The 19,375-nt window shown below is 34.0% G+C and overlaps 1 protein-coding gene and 2 long non-coding RNA genes across 8 annotated transcripts; 2 read left to right on the top strand and 1 right to left on the bottom strand.

The window, feature by feature from the left end:
* The first annotated feature begins 112 nt into the window (after positions 1 to 112).
* On the top strand, positions 113 to 3,568 carry LOC139993099 (uncharacterized). The gene is made up of 3 exons (XR_011801287.1): positions 113 to 1,301; positions 2,242 to 2,593; positions 2,726 to 3,568. It is a non-coding gene; the product is annotated as an uncharacterized lncRNA (long non-coding RNA).
* Positions 3,569 to 4,682: 1,114 nt separating this feature from the next.
* LOC139993092 (probable chitinase 2) lies at positions 4,683 to 8,928 on the bottom strand. The gene is made up of 9 exons (XM_072014507.1): positions 8,714 to 8,928; positions 6,882 to 7,079; positions 6,637 to 6,796; positions 6,468 to 6,564; positions 6,178 to 6,384; positions 5,904 to 6,101; positions 5,694 to 5,822; positions 5,445 to 5,609; positions 4,683 to 5,049 (listed from the first exon to the last, which is right to left on the bottom strand). The coding sequence occupies exons 1-8, from the start codon at positions 8,775 to 8,777 to the stop codon at positions 5,445 to 5,447; spliced, it is 1,218 nt and encodes a 405-aa protein (XP_071870608.1). The 5' UTR covers positions 8,778 to 8,928; the 3' UTR covers positions 4,683 to 5,049.
* Positions 8,929 to 12,135: 3,207 nt separating this feature from the next.
* On the top strand, positions 12,136 to 18,199 carry LOC139992929 (uncharacterized). Of its 6 annotated transcripts, XR_011801244.1 has the most exons (8): positions 12,136 to 12,210; positions 12,284 to 12,593; positions 12,885 to 13,314; positions 13,402 to 13,501; positions 13,820 to 14,418; positions 14,472 to 15,418; positions 15,518 to 15,664; positions 15,733 to 18,199. It is a non-coding gene; the product is annotated as an uncharacterized lncRNA (long non-coding RNA). The 6 variants fall into 6 exon arrangements; XR_011801245.1 differs by lacking the exon at positions 12,284 to 12,593; XR_011801246.1 differs by having other exon boundaries at positions 12,142 to 12,460.
* The last annotated feature ends 1,176 nt before the right edge of the window (positions 18,200 to 19,375 follow it).

Raw genomic sequence — 19,375 nt, 5'->3', positions numbered from 1 at the left:
TAATTCATACTTATATTCATATGCGATCATTTACATCTGGTCGTTTAACATATTCGCAGATTTATTTGATTTTATCAAGATATATTACTTAAGTATCATATGGAGATCTTTTCATATGTGCCATTAATAGTATTTTGTTGTAAGTAGCTGTAAGATGTAAAATTGCAACGATGCAGCATCGCTAGTCTCCATCGAATATTATATTTCTAATAGTTACTAAGTTCTACACTTGTTTGTATTGTCTATAATTTTATACTTTATTTGTATAGATTTATAATTTACTTACTTACTCATATATTAAGATTTATTATATATTATATTTTTGTTGTATTTTTAATATATAGGACTGCAACAAAATAGCATTTCTGGTTTACACCTGGTCTCGCGTGATAATAAAATACAAAAAAAGATGTACAAAAACCACGATTCGTCGCTAACGATAGTGATCAAGGCACTCCAATTATCGCAGCGTAGTACGACGGTAGCTTATCCTTTGGAAAGAAACATCGTTACGTCAATCGGAAATAAACATGAAATTGTTACAAGAAACTATCGCCGAGCCATCGTGAACATCCGATTGTTCCAGCACGGAATTCCTTCCGCGCATTATCGCGGAATGTGTTAGTGGACATTATCAATCGACAACAGATACGTTCCGCTACACTTTTTCACGATTCTTTTCTTTTTGTTTTTTCACTGGAGTCCATTTTACCGGTGAGTTTCTTGTCCCGAGAGAATGGTTGAAATTCTTATCATCGAGCGCGACACATCGTGTGCATGCCTGTAATTACAAGGACGTTGCGTGGTCTTGAACGACGATATGTTTTGCATGTTAACGCGGCGAGTGTAACGATGAATTCACGAAAGTAAAGCAAAAATTATCAATGTTTTATGGGAAAACATAGCACGAAACATTTTAACTTTTAGATTTATTTCTATAGTACCAAAGTCAAAACGTAACGCAACATTAATATATATAATGTTGATCGATGATATTATTCTTAAAAATTGAAGCAACGATTGAACGATAATTTGTTTTGTCGAAAAAGGTGCTTAAAAATGTTCATGAAGCAGTACGAAGCTTAAATAAGTAAATGAATAAATAAAATATATTCGTGGACTAATGTTAGTATAAAGTTTATATAAGTAAATAAATAAAAAATGTTCAAGAACGAGTGTTAGCTCGAAGTTTAAATAAATAAGAAAAGAAAAATAATTTGTACCGGTGGAATGAATCGAATGTATGTTATTTCTGATGCTTGTAAACGAGTATCTCGAAATAGCAAAAGAATTTATACATGGTAATTACAACAACTAATATTTACGTCATAACGAAGGAAATAATTTTGTCTGCACTTGTGAATATTACGAAATTGTAGTCTCACGTTAGAATATGTTTGAAATACGCATACTCATGTTGAGACAGCTTGAACAAGACTACTTTTAGCTGTAGACAATAAATCAATTGTCATTGGACGATTGGAAAGGGAAAAGACAGGAAAAATTATGGATTATGTTCTTAGTATTGTATTCGACAACTGGACGCATATCGATCTGAACATAGAAATTAATTGCCTGGTTGTTAATTTTTACTACCATATTTATTACGATGAAACTTCCAATTTCGTTTTATTATTGAATAAGAAATAGTTGGAACAAATATAAAATGTGTTCGTTCCAAAGACAAAAATCTGGATTTATTTATTTATATAATTATTTATTTACATTATATTACTAATTATTTATTTATATAATTATTTATTTACATTATATTACTAATTATTTATTTATATAATATTTGGATATCTTAAAAAATATCATAAAATACGTACACAGCTGTTAATGACTGAAATTTGAATTTAAAATTACCCAAGATATTTGCGAACAGTATGAATTGACATCATATTTGACATTGGATAAAATAATTAAATTATGATTAATTGCTATCAATTTGATTTTACTTTCAAATTAAAACCGTAATTATTATAATTTTATTTTAACAATCTCTTAACTAAAAGTTCACAAGAATCATGATAAAAGTGTAGAAAAATATTTTATCACTCGAGTTGACGCTGTTTCCAAAACATCAAATAATCACATTACACGTTATATTATTGTTTCATTATATGTCTTGGAATTTACACAGTTTTTATTTCTCTGTTTCCCCAATTTTCTAATGTTCCATAGTCCACTTGCTTGCTCATTGCTTCAGACTATGTTTATATTTTCCTTTATTTGCAGGAAAACTCACACGTTCTAAAATTATCTGTGCTCCGTCATAGCTCAAACATGTAAATCAAAGTATCTGTTCAAATTATCAATGTAATTAACTTTATTTTCATAGCCTGTTCGTCGAAAGTCAACGAAGGCCTTGGTATAGATACAAAAATTGTAAAAGTAGAGAATTTGTAACATATTTGATCATTTGAATGGATGGATTAGTACAAATTGAAATGTCATGTTTTCATGGCGTTATCCACTCTTTAATCAGGGATATTCCTGGAAATAATCGAGGCTCCCGATTGCAAATTACTGGCTGGCAAAAAAGAGAGCGATCTAGGGTTGTCTAAGATTAGAGAGATCCTTCGTACTCGTAAGTCAAATTTACATTTTAATTTTCAAGGTATAATATTTCTTCTTCGTCTATTTCGTTTTGTTCTTCTGTTTTGTACGAATCATAATTCTAACATTTTTTTTTTTTTTGGATTGTTTGTCTCCTTTTTAGAAGAGAAAGCAGCAAAATATTTTTTGAAAAATGAGGACGATGCGTTCTTGTCGACCGGGAATATTAATAGAAAGTAACAGTACATCTAACAGATTACAGGCAAAATAAAGACATCGATGAAAGACGTGATGCAGCGTGTAAGGCGCATTTTTCTCAAGAAGTTCAAGTACAGAAGATGAATAAAAATTAACATTCTTTTCTCTCACTATACTTTATATATTATTTATATTATATTTATTACTATACTTTATAGCGATGAAGTAAAGATCCAATGGAAAGACTTTCGTCCCCCGTATTTAAAATTAACATTACCTAAAAGATAAAATCGGTCACTTTGATAGAATAATAACACGTATATGTAACTTATAGGATAATAAATCTGAAATATATGTACGAGTTAAAAGTGACTCAGCCTTCGCTGTACATAGCACCGCTTCTAGTTGAGATATTTAAAAGGACACTTCCCAACTTGCTAAATTAATTCTAGATGAGCGATGTGAATTTTGCTAACAAAATACAATTACTATAATCCTCAAATATTCCTTTGGAAGGAAGATGGAAAATCTACAATGGAATTTTTGTATGAATTATTTTGGACTATAAGGTTGTTGGTAGTAGGAAGGCTTCTTAGGCTTATAAACATATAAAGATATTAACGTGTAAAACTATAAATAACTAGAAGAGATAAAATCATAGATATCCTGAACATGGGATGAGCATAAGAAGAAATTCTCACTAGGAATCTAAAAATTTGTATCTAATAAAACGTGCAGGATATCTGTGCGTAACAGTAATATTATTGAATTTAAAATCAATCCTGCACTGAAATCTCTCGATAATAATGTAAGTTAAGTGCAATTAATATTGTTCTTACGTCGCGTGAGATGACCTGTGTAATGTCCCTCATGGTCTGGCTGCCAAGGCCCATGCACAGACCCTCGATAAATCTAAGTCACCACCATGAACCGAATCCTTTTGACTTACTCTCTATCCATGAAAGTATTTTCGGTTTATGGATAGTCCTTAAATTATCCTTAGGTTTGCACGCTCTTACAAATTGTGAAGAAAGCGGATGTTCGTCTAACAGAAAAGCAGATTTTTCCCAAAACAAAGACACCCATGAGCCACGTTGTCAGGAGACTTCCTCCTCATATTTTCATTTATTAACGTTGGCTATAACCAATGGGCATTACGGATCGTTATCCTCACTATCGAAAAGTGTGGAAAAACGAATCCGCGTTCTTAGTTCAAAAGACACACCCACACCGAGCTTTCCTCCGTAATAACACGAGAGCAAACTTCACTGTTGCTACAACCTTAGAGCAGTTATCTAACTGTTCCTACATCCTTAGAGCAGTCCTCTTAATAATGCAGTCATGTCAACTGTTCCTACAACATTAGGGCAGTCATCTCAACGGTTTACACGACATCGGTTCAATCAACTCTCAGCTTCTACGACTCCGATACCAAGTCTATAACTACCAATCTATATCACACACATAAATAGGTGGATATCGAAATAAATTTCAAGAAAATTCGAATAGTGTCCGGGTACTGATAGAACATAATACGTTCCTGAACCTGGAAACGTAACAAGCGCACTCTGGTGGTATATTTTTAAACTAAAATTTAAAGTTACACCATTTCGCGCGGTATCGTATTTTGAGTAAAATATGCAGAAAGATTTTAAAAGTTATCATTGTCTTTTTGAAGTGTAGAAGATAGTAGTTAAGTGCATAAGTGTTACGATAAACAATTATATTATTAGACATATTCATATTACAATTGTAAGATATCATCGCCTGTATATTATGCATAATTTCATAGTAAAATTAATATGTAATAAAATGTAGTAAAATAACTCAGAAGGATGCATTTGAGCCTTATTTATAATTAATAATTAGTAGCATTTAATCAAGATCTTAGTATTTCATTGGATATTTAACACATTGACAAGTTCTTTGTAAGGATAATTCTTTGCAAGATATATTTCTCTATTTTACATTTTACATTCTTTAACTGTCAGTTATTCTACAATTCTCTTGACAATGTACGAAACAGTGTCTCGCATAGATCCATATGATTAGTTTAAAATTTTATTTTAAGATTAGTTTCCTGCGTCGATTTTCCTTAAATCTTCTTTTATTGTGTGTTTTGTATAACGATCTAAAAGTTGAATATCTTGCAAACGCATATTAAGAGGACGATTTGTTTATTCATTAATGTTTCAACTTCAGTTTAAATGCTTGTTCATAGGAGTAAGGTAGATGGTGTCGTGGATCCTTCCATTCTCCTCCATTTGCAGTACCTTTACATGATGAAACCTGGGCAATCGTATCATTTGATATACAATTACTAATATATAATTATGAATTATATATATAATAAATAAAACGAGCTTATGGGTTGCGATCGCGATTGTAGTTTTGGTCAGCGTAGACACAGACAAAGTCTGATTTATTGTCACGTTAAATCCGCCATTAGTCAATATTTCCATTACGGATAATGACAGCTTTAGAGGAACATTTTCAAATGAATAAAGAGAGAAAAATCAGTCCATCAATCTTATCTTTATAAAATTTTTAATACTGTCTCTTCATTACCAACCGTTTCAGATATAATATACAAAAGATATGAATATTATTAAAATAAGACTATGAGATTATGTGATGGAAAATGATTTATTGTCTTCTTTACCATTATCCTTATCACTAATTACCTAATTTTTTTCAGATAGGACCACGTTAATCGATCTTAGTAAAGGATATCTGTCACTTGTTGGATCTAGAGAGTCTTGCAGAGATGCGCATTTTCCACTGAAGTCGTCGGTATCGATGCTCCAAACCATTACACCAGCCAAATTTAAGCTCAACGCATATTCGACCTAAAAATTTTGGAAAAACATTATAGATGTAACGCGTGTAGTATTATCATTTATTATCATCATTTGTAATAGATATTAATCAACCTTTTCTCTTAAACTCTTGGGGTTATCATATACTATAACGAATTCCTCGTCAACGATGTAAGGTGTAGCGCTACCATAATCCCAGCCTCTTACCCATGAATTTCCATAATCCACTAATTCTTCACAAATCTGGAATTATACACGTTTCAATTATTTTATAAAAAAGAAATAGATAACGTATCCAATCAGTTTAACAAAAATGAAACTTACTTCATTGTATCCCATAAAACCATCTTGGAGAGTGTAAGGCCCGTGAAACCCGTTTCCTACGATCGTTCGATTCATTGGACTTTCTTCAGGAGAATTTAATGCATTCGTCAATATAAAAGTTCTGCCATACGAAGGCAAGCCCAATACTAGTTTATTTGCTGCTGCACCTTTACTTAAGTAATAATTGAGTGTATCCGCCTAAACAAAAATTTCATTCTATATGAATTTCATCAACGGTACTCGATACTCATTGTAGTTCATCCAAATGCATTACCACGTCCAGATTATCTCCACCTCTTAATGGTGAATTCGGCAGCACTTTTCTATCCCATGATCCATGATAATCGTAGGCCATTAAATGAATATAGTCGAGATATTTGGAAAGTTCGGGAATATCGTATCCTGCATCGATCGTGTCTAGACCAACACCTACAGCTGCTGTTAGTTGATAGTTCGACTCTTGGAATGCTTCTTTCAATTCCTATTAGAACAGAGAATACGATTAATTTCTGGCTCAGGCAAAACTGTAGTTTCAATAAAATTATTTTGCGCTACGTTATTTACCTTCAGAAGCCTGACAAAATTTAGTTTATCTAGTGCATTACCACCGCGTGATCCAGGATACTCCCAACTTATGTCTAAACCAGTAAAATTGTATGCCCTGTAAATTAAAGATTATCGTACAAATCAGCAAAGTATAAACATTAAACTGTCTTAATGTTTGATTCCGTACTTAAGGAAGTCTACTACACTCCTAATGAACGTAGATCTTCGTATAGGCGATGAAACAAGATCAGAGTATTTTTTACTACCCTCGTTATATCCTCCAATTGATAGTAGAATGTTTAAATGTGGATACTGTTCACGAAGTGCGGTCATTTTTTTGTAATTCTCTGGAATATTACATAGAACGAAAATGTCATTTATATATGTAGGTATACTTTTAATCGTGTCGAGTAATTTGCAATATGTATTTACCCTTGGTAACATCTAAGTAAGGATCGAGGCTTTTAATGGTCCATGTCGTGCTGTCCAGCCCGGCGAATGTATATACGAGGTGCGTGCAAAGTTCTGGTTCAATATTAGGAATATCAAACTTTCCATTACCATTTCTGTAAATGGCCCAGGAAGCGACATAACAAGTTACTACCTTATCATGCTTAGGTCCTGATTGAGCTTGATAAAAAAAAAAGAAACATAGCTTTAATATAAAGTTTATTCCAATTTTTTTTCGCAAAACATTTATTTCTATGTATATATGTATAACGGATTATCTTTCTAACGATGTTCGAAACTTGTTATTTACTTTTCATTGATAGAATACGATTATTCTTTATCTAATGTAAATATATATGAGAAACGTTAAATCATCGAGGTAACTTTCTAGCAAGTCATTAATAATATGGTACTATTTTTGGTTATTTATATGTCTTTGAGCAATGAAGTGAAAAAAAGGTTTCATCGAAGTGTCAGATTTTCATTGCATAAGCTATCAAACAAAATATCAAACTTATTCTAAATTTCCCTTCTTGTTGCATAGTGTATCATCATATAATAGGAACGTAATCTACAGCCGGATATAATCAAATATAAAATCTTTAATCTCTATATAGTATAATCTGTTAAAGATTTTATATAAGATCTATTTATAGATATTATATATAGACATTCTTTATACATAAAGATTTTATATATGTCCATATAAATCTATATATGTATATAATCTAATAAAATCTAATCTAATCGAATAAACATAGATATATAATTTTTATATCTATACATATATTTTTGTAGATAGAGAATTTGATAAAAATAGTAGCTTCGCTGACAAAAATTGCTATCTTATTTTATTTTATCAAGCAAATGCAGAATAATTGTTTTAAGATATAAATTATAGTGTTGGCTTTTTTTATTGAGAAAACATATGAAATACCGCGATCTTTGATATCATAGAATGAATGGTAGTCGACGTTTAATGCCCCGAAAGGGGCATTTTTGCGAATTGCAATTTTCTGACGAAATGTGTATAATTTCGAAATGAACGTATGAAATATAAAAATTAAAGCGCTATTTTGTAAACGGAAATCGTTACCTATATATGTTGGATTTTACATCCCGTCAATTTTATCTATGGTTTCTTACAATTTTCTCATCATCCTGAACAACTTTTTCCAGTATATGTACGGTGTATATAGCGGGTGACCGGTTCTAGTTTTCAAGTTATACACAAAAAGTATGTTTGACGTCATACAATGAACCTTTCGATGTATGACGTCCTCATGAATTTTGATAAGATTCTTTGAAATATTTTTATAGTGGCGTACGAACAATGAAAAAATTAATGAAATAATAATAAAAATTTGGGTAACATCGATAATAGTGTAACTATATCACATACGCTATAATTTGGACACACACGGCAATGATCACAACATCTCATCTATAATTTTGTATAAAATATAGAAACAAAGTACATATATGATATCAAGCATACTTTTGTGTATAATCCGAAAACTAAAACCGACCACACTACATATGTACAGGAAAAAGATGTTCAGAATGTTAACCTTAACAACATATTTCTAGTTCTGGGTCTAGGAGTAACTATTCGGCAACTTCACCGATTATACTTTTGTAATATCTTAGGACCTATAGAATGATGCCTTATTAGAATTTTAGATGTCCGAAGGAATATAAATTTGTCTTTTTCTCACTTTCCTCTTTGAATGTAAATATGTACTCTTTGAAATTTAAGCTATGCCTTATCGTATTAATGCTAAAAAAATGATTTCAATTTAATAGGTACTCACCTAGAATACCATTGCTACTGAGGAGCAATATTGCAAGTAGAGATAGGAACGCGCACACCTTCATTATTGAGAACAAATAAATTCGGTTTATACCGAATTATTGTTCTGGTAGATAACTTTCACTTGACCACAGTGTCCTCGAAGAAAAAAAGCAGTCGCTCGTGTGACTGGCAAAATGATGCAGCTAGGATGTTTGTGTAGTAAACGTGCAGATTCCATATATATATATACTAAATTTCCGGATAGATATCAGGATAGATATCAGGATAGATATTAGAAAAATAGGAAACAAGCAGATTTAATTGAAAAACAATTTCCGCCAAAGATAGTCATTCCCAGAAATAAAAGAAACATTGAAAAGCATTTTATACTTTTACAATAATTGAGATATCTAACTTACTTAGGTTACAATACGATAATACTTAACGATTTGTTTAATTAGTTTCAAAGAAAAATGTAGTTTCATATATCTAAAACATAAAACGTGCATTTTTTAATCTTTTATATTTTCACTTTTGTATTCTCAAATCAATTATTAATTACGCAGGTTGATGTACGTAGCTTGGATTACTCCACCTCTTGGATTACTTCGTAAGTAATGATTTTAATAAAAAGTGTTTCACATAAAAGTTGGATGTTTCGAGCGGGATATAATTTGATTATTTTATTTTTTTTGTAGGAGGATGCGTAAAGGATATGAAGCGCAATTTTGTTTTTCTTTCTTTTCGAATGTTCCTTATACATCTAGTGACATAAAAATCTTTTTATCTTATCTTGCATATTTGAAGAATTACAGCGGAAAATACCTTACACAAAGAGAGCTTCGTGATGGTATCGAAAGATAGAAAAAAAAATGTATTCTGCTTTTAATTATTTTATTACATGTGCAAAGAGTTGTCCAATCGTTTCCAAAAATGTATCTGTTCTTATTTTTTCTTTTTTTTTTTTTTATTGATTATTTGTTTAAATTTTACAATTTGTCCAGAAGGACATTTGGTAAAATATTATAGCTTAAAGAATAAAAATATAGCATGTTGATGGTTACCCCCAGCGGGGTTCCATTTTCTAGGTTGCCTATTGCATCTCTATTGCGAGGTCTGCGGGATGCTTCCTCTTCAGTCTTCTTTCTATTTTGGTTTTATTTGTTTCAGCAACCAGCTGGTTTGGGTGTGCTGCAAGTCTTTCTTTGTACTTTTTTGCGTATCTAGCGATTTCCTCTTTGACTGTTGGAATTTTTAGATCTTTTCGTAGGTCTTCATTTCTGACGTACCATGGAGCGTTAACTATTGTCCTTAAAATTTTTGCTTGCTCTATTTCTATTTTGCTTATGTGACTCATTGCTGCCGTCCCCCATAGTGGGACTCCGTATGTCCAGATTGGTTTGATTATTGTTTTGTATATATTTAGTTTATTCATTATGCTTAATTTAGATTTTCTATTGATTAACCAGTACATCTGCTTCCTTTTTGCACTTATTCTGTTTATTATTGATTTTATATGGTGCTTCCATGTAAGGTGTGTGTCTAAATGTATTCCTAGATATTTGACTTGCTTTGTTTGTGCTATGTGGACGCCGTTCAGTTGGATATTTGGTGTTTTTCCTTTTCTAAGTGTAAATGTTATGTGGTTGCACTTGCTGGTGTTCGCTTTTATTTGTTTGTTTTGCAGCCATTTTTCTATTTTTGGTCTGTTCTTATGATAACTTTTTGAACATAGCTGCGTTAAGGAAAAAACCCCTTGAACATGTTACGTCGCGTGAGTCGGTACCTGTGACGTCCCTCATGGTCAGGCCGCCGAGGCTTGCACATCGTCACCCTGACCCGCAATAAACCCAAGGAACCACCATAGCCCACATCTGTTATCATAAAGTTGCATTCTTTTGAACATCTTCGGTTTATGAGTGGTCCCTTAAAAGGGTCCTTAGGTTTATTGCACGCTCTCACTCATTACTCTCATTGACTTTCTCCTTGTATTTTGTTTCTTGACATTGGCTAGAACCAATGGACATCGCGGATCGTTACCCTCACTTTTCTACCGAAAAGTGTGAACTACGAATCCGCGTTCTTAGTTCAACAAGGATACACCCACATCGAGCTTTCTTCCTAAATAGTACGAGACGGGTCAATCACTGTTCTAATATCCCTCGGGCAGTCAAGTTCACTGTTCTAACACCCCTCGGGCAGTCAAGTTTACGGTTCTAACACTCATCGGGCCGTCAAGTTCTAACATAACTCAGTCAAGTTCTCGCTGCTCTAACTATCAAATCGAACAACCTTCGGGTCCATCACGGCGCTTTCCGACACGACGAATCCAAACACAGTCTGTTCACGTCTAATATTGTAATCCAGTGTAAATAAATATACATATATTATATAACTGTGAAGTCCAGTTATATTCCAACCCAATCACCCCCTATTCTCCCAAAAGAAATCGCCCTGTTCGTGGTGTCGATTCGTGCAATCGTAGCGGGAATTCACGACTCCCGTTGACGCGCTACAACGCGACCGTCTCCCCGCGACTGGACGAATTAACACATGTAATAAAATCATTTTCAAAGCAGAATATATTTCTTTTGATAAATCCATGGTGTATACGATCGTACATAAATGTAGTATATTTTACAATTCTATTCTACTTCCTAGCATAAGATTATATCAAGGTATTGTTTTAGTTCAATTATTAATTTATTTACTTATATTATTTTATTTAATAATTTTCCGAGGTCGGTATTTCAGAATACCGTTGATATCATTGACTAAGAATGGCATTGCTATGTACTCGTTTATATTCCTGTACCGAGTCAGTGATTTCTGTTACTTCGAGTTTCTAATTGGAACCGATAGATGGCAGCACACACCTAGAAAGGGATCGTGCTACTGTGTGACAAGGACAGATATACTGGTCGCAGACAAAGGGCGCAACGAACACAAATATATAGTTTAGTGACGATAACGTTTCGAGACACACGAATCGAAGAAATTTTCATTCGTAAAAGATATTACTTAAGATCGATTTCTGAATTGTTTGTAATTGTATCTTTTGAACTGGACTGACTTTCTTCCATTCTGTTTTATATCACTATATGCAATCATCCAGCTTCCAGTCTTCTTAACATAGAACACATTAATCTAACTTTGATAAAAAAAATTACGCCTTCTATGCACTTAGATTTTCTGTAAGTACATAGATATCCATATATTACAAGTTGTACAGTAAACGTTGTACAAGCAGATCCGTAATCTGTAGAATCGCGATTGATTCGCAAATCAGTAATAATTAGTACTTGTATCGCGTCCATTGAGTAGAAATCTCCTTCGAAATATGGCCAAGGAGATACATATTCCTTGTTTTTCAGGTCTTTCTTATTTGTCCGGTTAACAACGAGTCAGTTTCGTAGATCCGAATCAGAAGGAACCTCTTCACAAGAATTGTTCGCTGTTCACTGAGAGTAGCATGGCTTAACGAGCGTAAGAAAGAAGAAAAATACGTGTTGCGTGGTAATGACAAATGCTGATTCATCGTAAAGGGCAAATCTCTGGCATTCGTTTTGTTTTATATTACGTCACGCAGATCCGCCGATTTTACGTAACTTTTTGGCGGGCATTCGGACGTGCAGAATAAAAGCTTGCTTCCGGTACCATCGCGCTTAAGACAGACAGCGAAATCATTCTCCGCTGTCCACCTGTCCATCAGAATGGAAGAGCTATAAATAACCGAAAAAAAGAGACTTAATCGTGCAATACTTTGGTATGGTTGATTCATCTAGAATTGCGAAATTGCTGCAACTATGTGGAATTTGTTTAATGGAAGATGGTACTGTTGGAAATACGCAAAATAATCGCAAGAATTTGCATAAAATATGTATTGAACTTTTCTATGGGTATTTATATATTTATAGGAAATTTAAGAGCATTCATAAAGATATGAATTAGTATAAAACCCGCAGTCTAGAAATGTTCATATAATAAAAATCTCACACTTTGTCGTGGTACTGTTTCTCTACAAATGTATTAGTCCTACAGAAATCTGCAATCTAATGATTAATAATCGCGACAAATGTTGGCTGGTTGCAAAAAGTCACAAATTATAAATCGCGAACATATTTTTCATTTTTATTTTGTTTCATGAAATAATTTCGCTAATAGTTCAATGACATAGTGCGTTCTTGCAGGGATTCCCCGCTTGCAAGGTCGTTGAAGTTCAGAGAATTGCATTTGCTTCCCGCATCTTGGAATCTCCGCATGGTAATATTCTTAACGGAACACGTGGCTGTTAAAAAAGCAACTCGTGAAGCGTGTCGGAGTCAAGGAACAGCCAAAAATGGCTTACAAAAGAAGAGGAAAAAACCGAAGCTTTTATCAGCTCCAGATCGGTGTCCATGAACCCTCGAGTGCTGTTTCTTGTGAAAAAGAAACCTGCTGTTCGTGCCTGGATTCTTGGCCCTTTATTCTTCTTCCTTTTTACTATTTTTTTTTTTTTTTTAATCTTTTAAGACTGCTCTTGTATCTCACGTACGCCGTTTTCCTTTTACAGTCTTTATTTACTTTTGAAACTTCCTCATGTTACGGTACTCCACTGCGCTCTGTCATCGAAATCAGAAAGTAAGTGCCAGGCTATCGGGATTCCCAAACTCAAATGAGAAATTATAATGCAGCGTGGGATATTAAATACGAACGTGAACGTTTCAGAAGCCACGTCGGTCGGGAACTGAAAATGAAGAAAAACGCTGTTATGAACACTATTCTTCTGAGTTCTCTCTGTAACTTTACTGCTGTTTCCTTGTAACAAGTATATCATCTATCTTTTGAAAATTGAAAACACAAATTGTATTATATATGTAAAGGAATTGAGACATTTTCGAAAAGAGTTTTGACCAGTTTGCTTTCTCAATAGTCGATACACGTAACAGCATGAAAATTAAGAAAAAGGATGGGCGACGATCGCGTGTGCCATTTGCATATATTTCCAGAGTAATGATATTACACCGTCTCGTGTTGCAGTTTCGAAAAAAGAATCTCAAAAAGTGATAACTAATTAATTTCTAGATAAAAAAAAAAAAAAAACACGCATTCGGTCTGTACTAAATTCAGTTTTCTTTTCTTTCAGGGAGATCATGCATCAATTCGAAAGAAGAAAAAATACAAAGTATTCTTTGGAAATTTTTCACTGTGGAAACAATTAAAGAGATTGACTATATGCAGTAAACAATTGAGAAAGAAGATTAGATTAGATTGTACCCAGACGAAATTATCAACGACAAAATTTACAATGCAAGGTATTTAAGGTATTTACTTTAGCTATTGCAACTTTAATGTCGAAGTGAGAGCAACGCGAAAGGAATTGCGCAATTGTAAGTGAAGAAGAAATCACGGCCGGGAAGTCGAGGACGCTATGGAGATCCAATGGAACAGCATTTAGCGGGGACATTACAGCGTGTTTCGTTATTTTTCAAGGAGCCAATGTCGTCGATCCTCCGCTTCTTTATTTATCTCTCTCTTTCGCTGTTCATGTTTCTCTCATGGAAACGATGCTTGAACCACGTTTTACGTTGGTTAACGACCCTTTCGCGCCAGCGAATAAATTCCAGCTGCCCACGTAAGCTACTATATTTATTGAGTATCTCGAATCAACGGTGAAGCGAGAGGTAAAGCTGCCGAAGATCAAGTTCAAGAACGACGGATCGATCGTTGGTCTTTTAGAGAATGGTAGGCAGGTTCTCTGAGCCAAGACCTTTGTCAAAAATTTCGCCTAATTTCAGTGTCCTTTATCTTCGATCTACATGCTCCCAACGTGGCTACCTACTATAGCTCGTAAACGATTTGAGTCTTTATTACGTCGTTCCTTTCCTCGTCGGACGTGTAATTAGCCGGCATTTTATTGGATTGTTTTGACGGGATCAAGATGACATAAAAAATGTCGAGTGAGCTACCGTCTTGAGCAAACGTCTTGTTGAATTAAGAAATTTCAGAAAAATACGGAGAACTTTTTCGGTTGGATCAGAGAGGCTGAATCGTATGAAATTTGTCAGCGTTATGAAGTGTCCTTGAATTTATGAAGAATATCGGATGACACGGGACTTAGTAATGAAATCCGGCGATGTGAGGAAATAACTGGATGTAAGGCGCTAGCAGAGGAGGACGAAATCAACGGTTAACTGTATCTCCATCGTAAAATTGGCGCCGCGATCCGGACGATTCGAGCTTAAGATTTCGTGAATTTCCTTATTGGTTTGTGGACGGCCTTGTGACCAACAGTAGGATTGTTTAAAATCGAGAAAACGTAGCCAAACGGGACCTTTTATGAAGTTAAATGTACGGTTTACTTAGGTATGGTATAAAGAGGTGACGACGTATTTATCTTCAGGATATACGCAAGATATTGATTTTACTATTGATTCTACTTTGACTCTAGTTATCACAGGACTAATCATGTCTTCTCGATGGTATTTCACTATGCCCGCAAAAAATTTGTGTTCGAAATTCGAATTCGCTTATTTTCCTTATGTACATAAAAAGTAATTCTTCCTTCGGTTCTGCCCTGAAGAAATGAACTGGAACGTTCACAAAACGTCAGAACAACGCGCAGCATATTTAATTTCCTTGTCTTATCAATTGGAGATGTGTACATTTTTAAATAACAAAGAAATAGATTTCATACAAAGATTATTTGTTAACATAATAAAGATCGAAACTTAAAGAACCACAAGTATGTGATCCAAACATCGTGAAAGTTTGAAATCTAAAAATGGAAATTAATGACTCTTTCAACAATCCTGTGTTTCAAATACCATAATTATTTTTACAGACGCAGAAATTAAATTTCATTATGAAGACTTGAAAATGTCACACTCTGATATCGCATAATTGTGAAAACAGAAGCTTCCACGTGTAAATCATGTCGCTTCGAAACAAGTATACCGACCACCCACAAGTATATTTTCAATTTTAATAAGTACGTTGCGTTACATTATTTGATAAAATCCGATCATTTAATCAAACATCGTATTAATAATATTGCAGATAATCAACTGAGTTACGATACGATTAGGTAGCCTCAAGCAATCGAATAAAAAAGAAAGGTGCTATCAGCGAGTATCGAGTGTCCACGGTTAGATTCCACACCTAGCAAGGTGTAAGGTGTCTTTGCATCCTATCGAAAAAATTCACTCGACCGTTGCAACGTTCGAGGAGCGATCTTTCCGAGACAAGAATCCCGTAGTAACGTTACGCGGGCGGGGAAATCGGTACGAGGAAACGTGTAGTCGGATAATTTACACACCTCTGTACATTTCTTTATTGCCTTGCAGTATTACCCCTCTATACCGTTAACAGCACGTTTTTCCACGACAAATCGTGCAACCGTTCGTCATTGCTATTCTCTACGACACCACTCACAAAGAAAAACGTTAACACCGCTTATTTGATCGTAATTTTGTCACTGATTTATTCTACCGCGTTCTTTTAGCTATTTTCTGTAATCTGTATTATATATTTAATATCAGTTGTATCTTTTCAGCGTTAAGAGTTATCTCTGGTTTGAACAAAATGCGTAAAAATTGTTATCGGTATGCTATCGGTATGTTAGCACACTGTTTACTGTTGTTTATGGCATGCTGTGAAACAAATTTTACCGCAGTTCCCGCATATTTTGGAAAGATATGTCAGTGGTTACAAAATGTAAAACATCGAGTCACGCATCTCCCGTTGATAATATGTCAAATATCTTTTTAAACCATTACAGATTCTTTTTGATCGATAAAATTAGAACAAGATTAAATATGAAAATTCGAGGACCCCAGCAGAGCTAATTTTTGCTAGGATCATGATAATAACGTCGTATTTTACGAGTATATTACGTGTTTCGCATGCTTCACGGGTCGATTAGCATAAATTCGTTGGAATCACCATAATTTCGTGTAATTTAAGGTAGCAAGTGTAACACCCGAGGCCACGAGCCTCGAGTTAAATTCCGGTGAAGTTTTAAGGGAACGATATGTACGTTGTTAATAACAATATCAGTTTCTACACGACACAAATTGAATTTAAACACTTGTATCTTTTTATGCTTGACAAACAGTCAGGATACGTCAGCTCTTTACCGTTAGTATTTTTCGGCGAGACAAACCTTGGAAAAGATTTATCGGGTGAAGCTGAGGAAACGATCTTGTATACAAGAAACGATTACTAGGACACCGCATAGACCGCCGTGTCGAGAAGAATAATGAAGCGCGGAGGAATATGTGTGTAGATATTCGAAGATTATACTTACATGTGTCCAAGATAACAATTTTGTGTATGAACAAGATTAAAGTAGCGGACAACAATGATATACGAGCGGACCATCGATCGTTCTATCATTCGTAGTAATTAGAAGTTTCGATTATTAGAAATTAGATGGGTAGATCGATGCTCGACGTGTTAATTACAAGAAAAAGATGACTATTGGACGTTACTGAATGGAGATAAAGAATTGGAAGTTTCATGTAATGGAAATTAAACGGGTTACTACGTTAGATCTCGATCTACATATTCAATGCCTTAATTATTGCGTAGGAAAAATGACTGGATGCTGTTGAAAGTAGATGAAAAGAAATTAGAATTAGATTGATTACGTAGAATGTTAGACATTAGATTACACATTCGACGTGTTAATTATTATAAGGAAGATACGACATGGTAATAATTGGAGTTAAGGAAGAAGTACTTCTCGTGTGAATTCCATATTAGTCAAGTATCCAATTACGCAGCAGAGATTAATCCCGATACCGTGACATTTTCTTCCTTGTAACTTTGATGCAAGTAATCAGGGGCTTCGATATTCCACGTGCTGATATTCAGTCAACGGGGTTCCTTCGGACGTCACTGTTTGGATGTTTAAGTATGCAGATTCGTGCTCCAACTCCTTAAATCGTTGCACCGCGTTTCGTCTGTCACCAAAACTCCATAATCGTAAATTACTCGGCTACAAAATTACACGTCTAAATGTTAATTTACAGTTGACGACATCACATTACTGTCTCTTTTATTCCATTTTTATCGTAAATCAAATTTTAGGATAATTCATTCATCTTTAAGTTTCTCAACTTCTTAATTTTATTGATTTTTTATTGTAAGATCTTGAAGTAGATGTTCAATTATTATGAAGTCAGGGGTAATTATTGAACACCGTATATGCACGTAATTAGGAATATAAAATTAAAACTGATTATGATCGGTTCCAGAGGAAGATTAATGACCCTGTTTTCAGATACACCTCCATGTTCGACACAGCGAATATTATTAATCGCTACCTATAAGTTTGGGAGAATACCGTTAGTTTATTCAGGAAATCAAAATACGGAAAGTTATGATAAAAAGCTACTTCAACCTACTACAACTCTTTTCCTGTCGCCTCCGCAGATGTTTTCCTTCATAATCAATGCGTGACACAGAATTCTAACAACAATACAGGAAAATCCAAAATATAAGTTAATATAGGTACAAATTGAAATATCGAGAATTTTCACAGGTAAGAAAATGTTTTGGACAAAACATTTTCATAGAATTCCAGAAATATTGTTTTTTTTTTTTTTTTTTTAGTCACTTTATGTGACTCGAAAAATATCGAAGGAAAAATCTGAAGAAAATATAACGACATAAAATTCATTTCTTGACAACGATACGGTGGTTGATACAGGATTTTTCGATAGAATGTTGCATAAAAGAAAAGAAAAGGGCGAACAAGTATTTACAGGCAAGCGTTCATTATTCGCAGCGAAACGAACGATCCTTTTGGACGATGACTCAACACGACCCAAAACCTGGTCTCGTGCCCGTTATATTAATCAGATGTATCAGCAACGGTCGATATTTATGTTATTGGTATCTTTGAACGGAAACATTTCTCGACTGCGGTATACTATCGATGCTTCTTCGATGTTTCTTTAACGACGTGCAGAAGCATAAGAGATAGGAAACGTAAAATTTTCTGTGGAATTTGAAATGTATGCAAAAAAAAATCGACTTAAGAATACGTCATATAGATTAATCTCAGCCTCATCCGTGAAATACCAAAGAGCTGTGATCAATAATTTCGGTCACGGAATCTAGCTTCTTTCTGGGTCAAGGATAACCTTCCACGCGAAACAATGTACGTATGTACAGTTTCTCACCTAGGCTCGATGTAGTAACTTGTTTCTTACGAAAAAGAATTTTATTTCCATTTAAAAGAACAATTTCTGTCTCCATTGATATCGCACCTAGACAATGCATGGTAAAAATTTAAGTTGATCTTGTTGCAATTTTTAATAAAAATTTAATTAACATTCTGTATTTTATGCAATAGGACTCCTACGAATATTATTCATCGCGCGAGATATAGAATTTAAATTAAAATTAAGTAACCTAAACCGGTAAAGGATTAACGCTATTTATAATCCTAGTTCGTTATTCCCTACACGATGTTATTCGTAATAAAATAGAATAGTCAAGGATGCACGTAATCGATTTCCAATACGATCTGAGATGACGTACTTGTAAGGTGCAAGTACTTACATCCGTTGGAATTTTATCGATTTTAATGATACCCGCGTCAGGCAATGATTCGATCGACCTCCGTTCTCGGTGAAATTCAACAAACATTATTAGCAGGTAATGAAACAGTATTGGCATAAAAACAAACGAA

Source organism: Bombus fervidus, chromosome 12, assembly GCF_041682495.2.
Source record: "Bombus fervidus isolate BK054 chromosome 12, iyBomFerv1, whole genome shotgun sequence".
Classification (NCBI taxonomy): Eukaryota; Metazoa; Arthropoda; class Insecta; order Hymenoptera; family Apidae; genus Bombus; species Bombus fervidus.
Note: the sequence above shows the minus strand (reverse complement) of the source record. Positions and strands in the feature narration are given on the sequence as shown.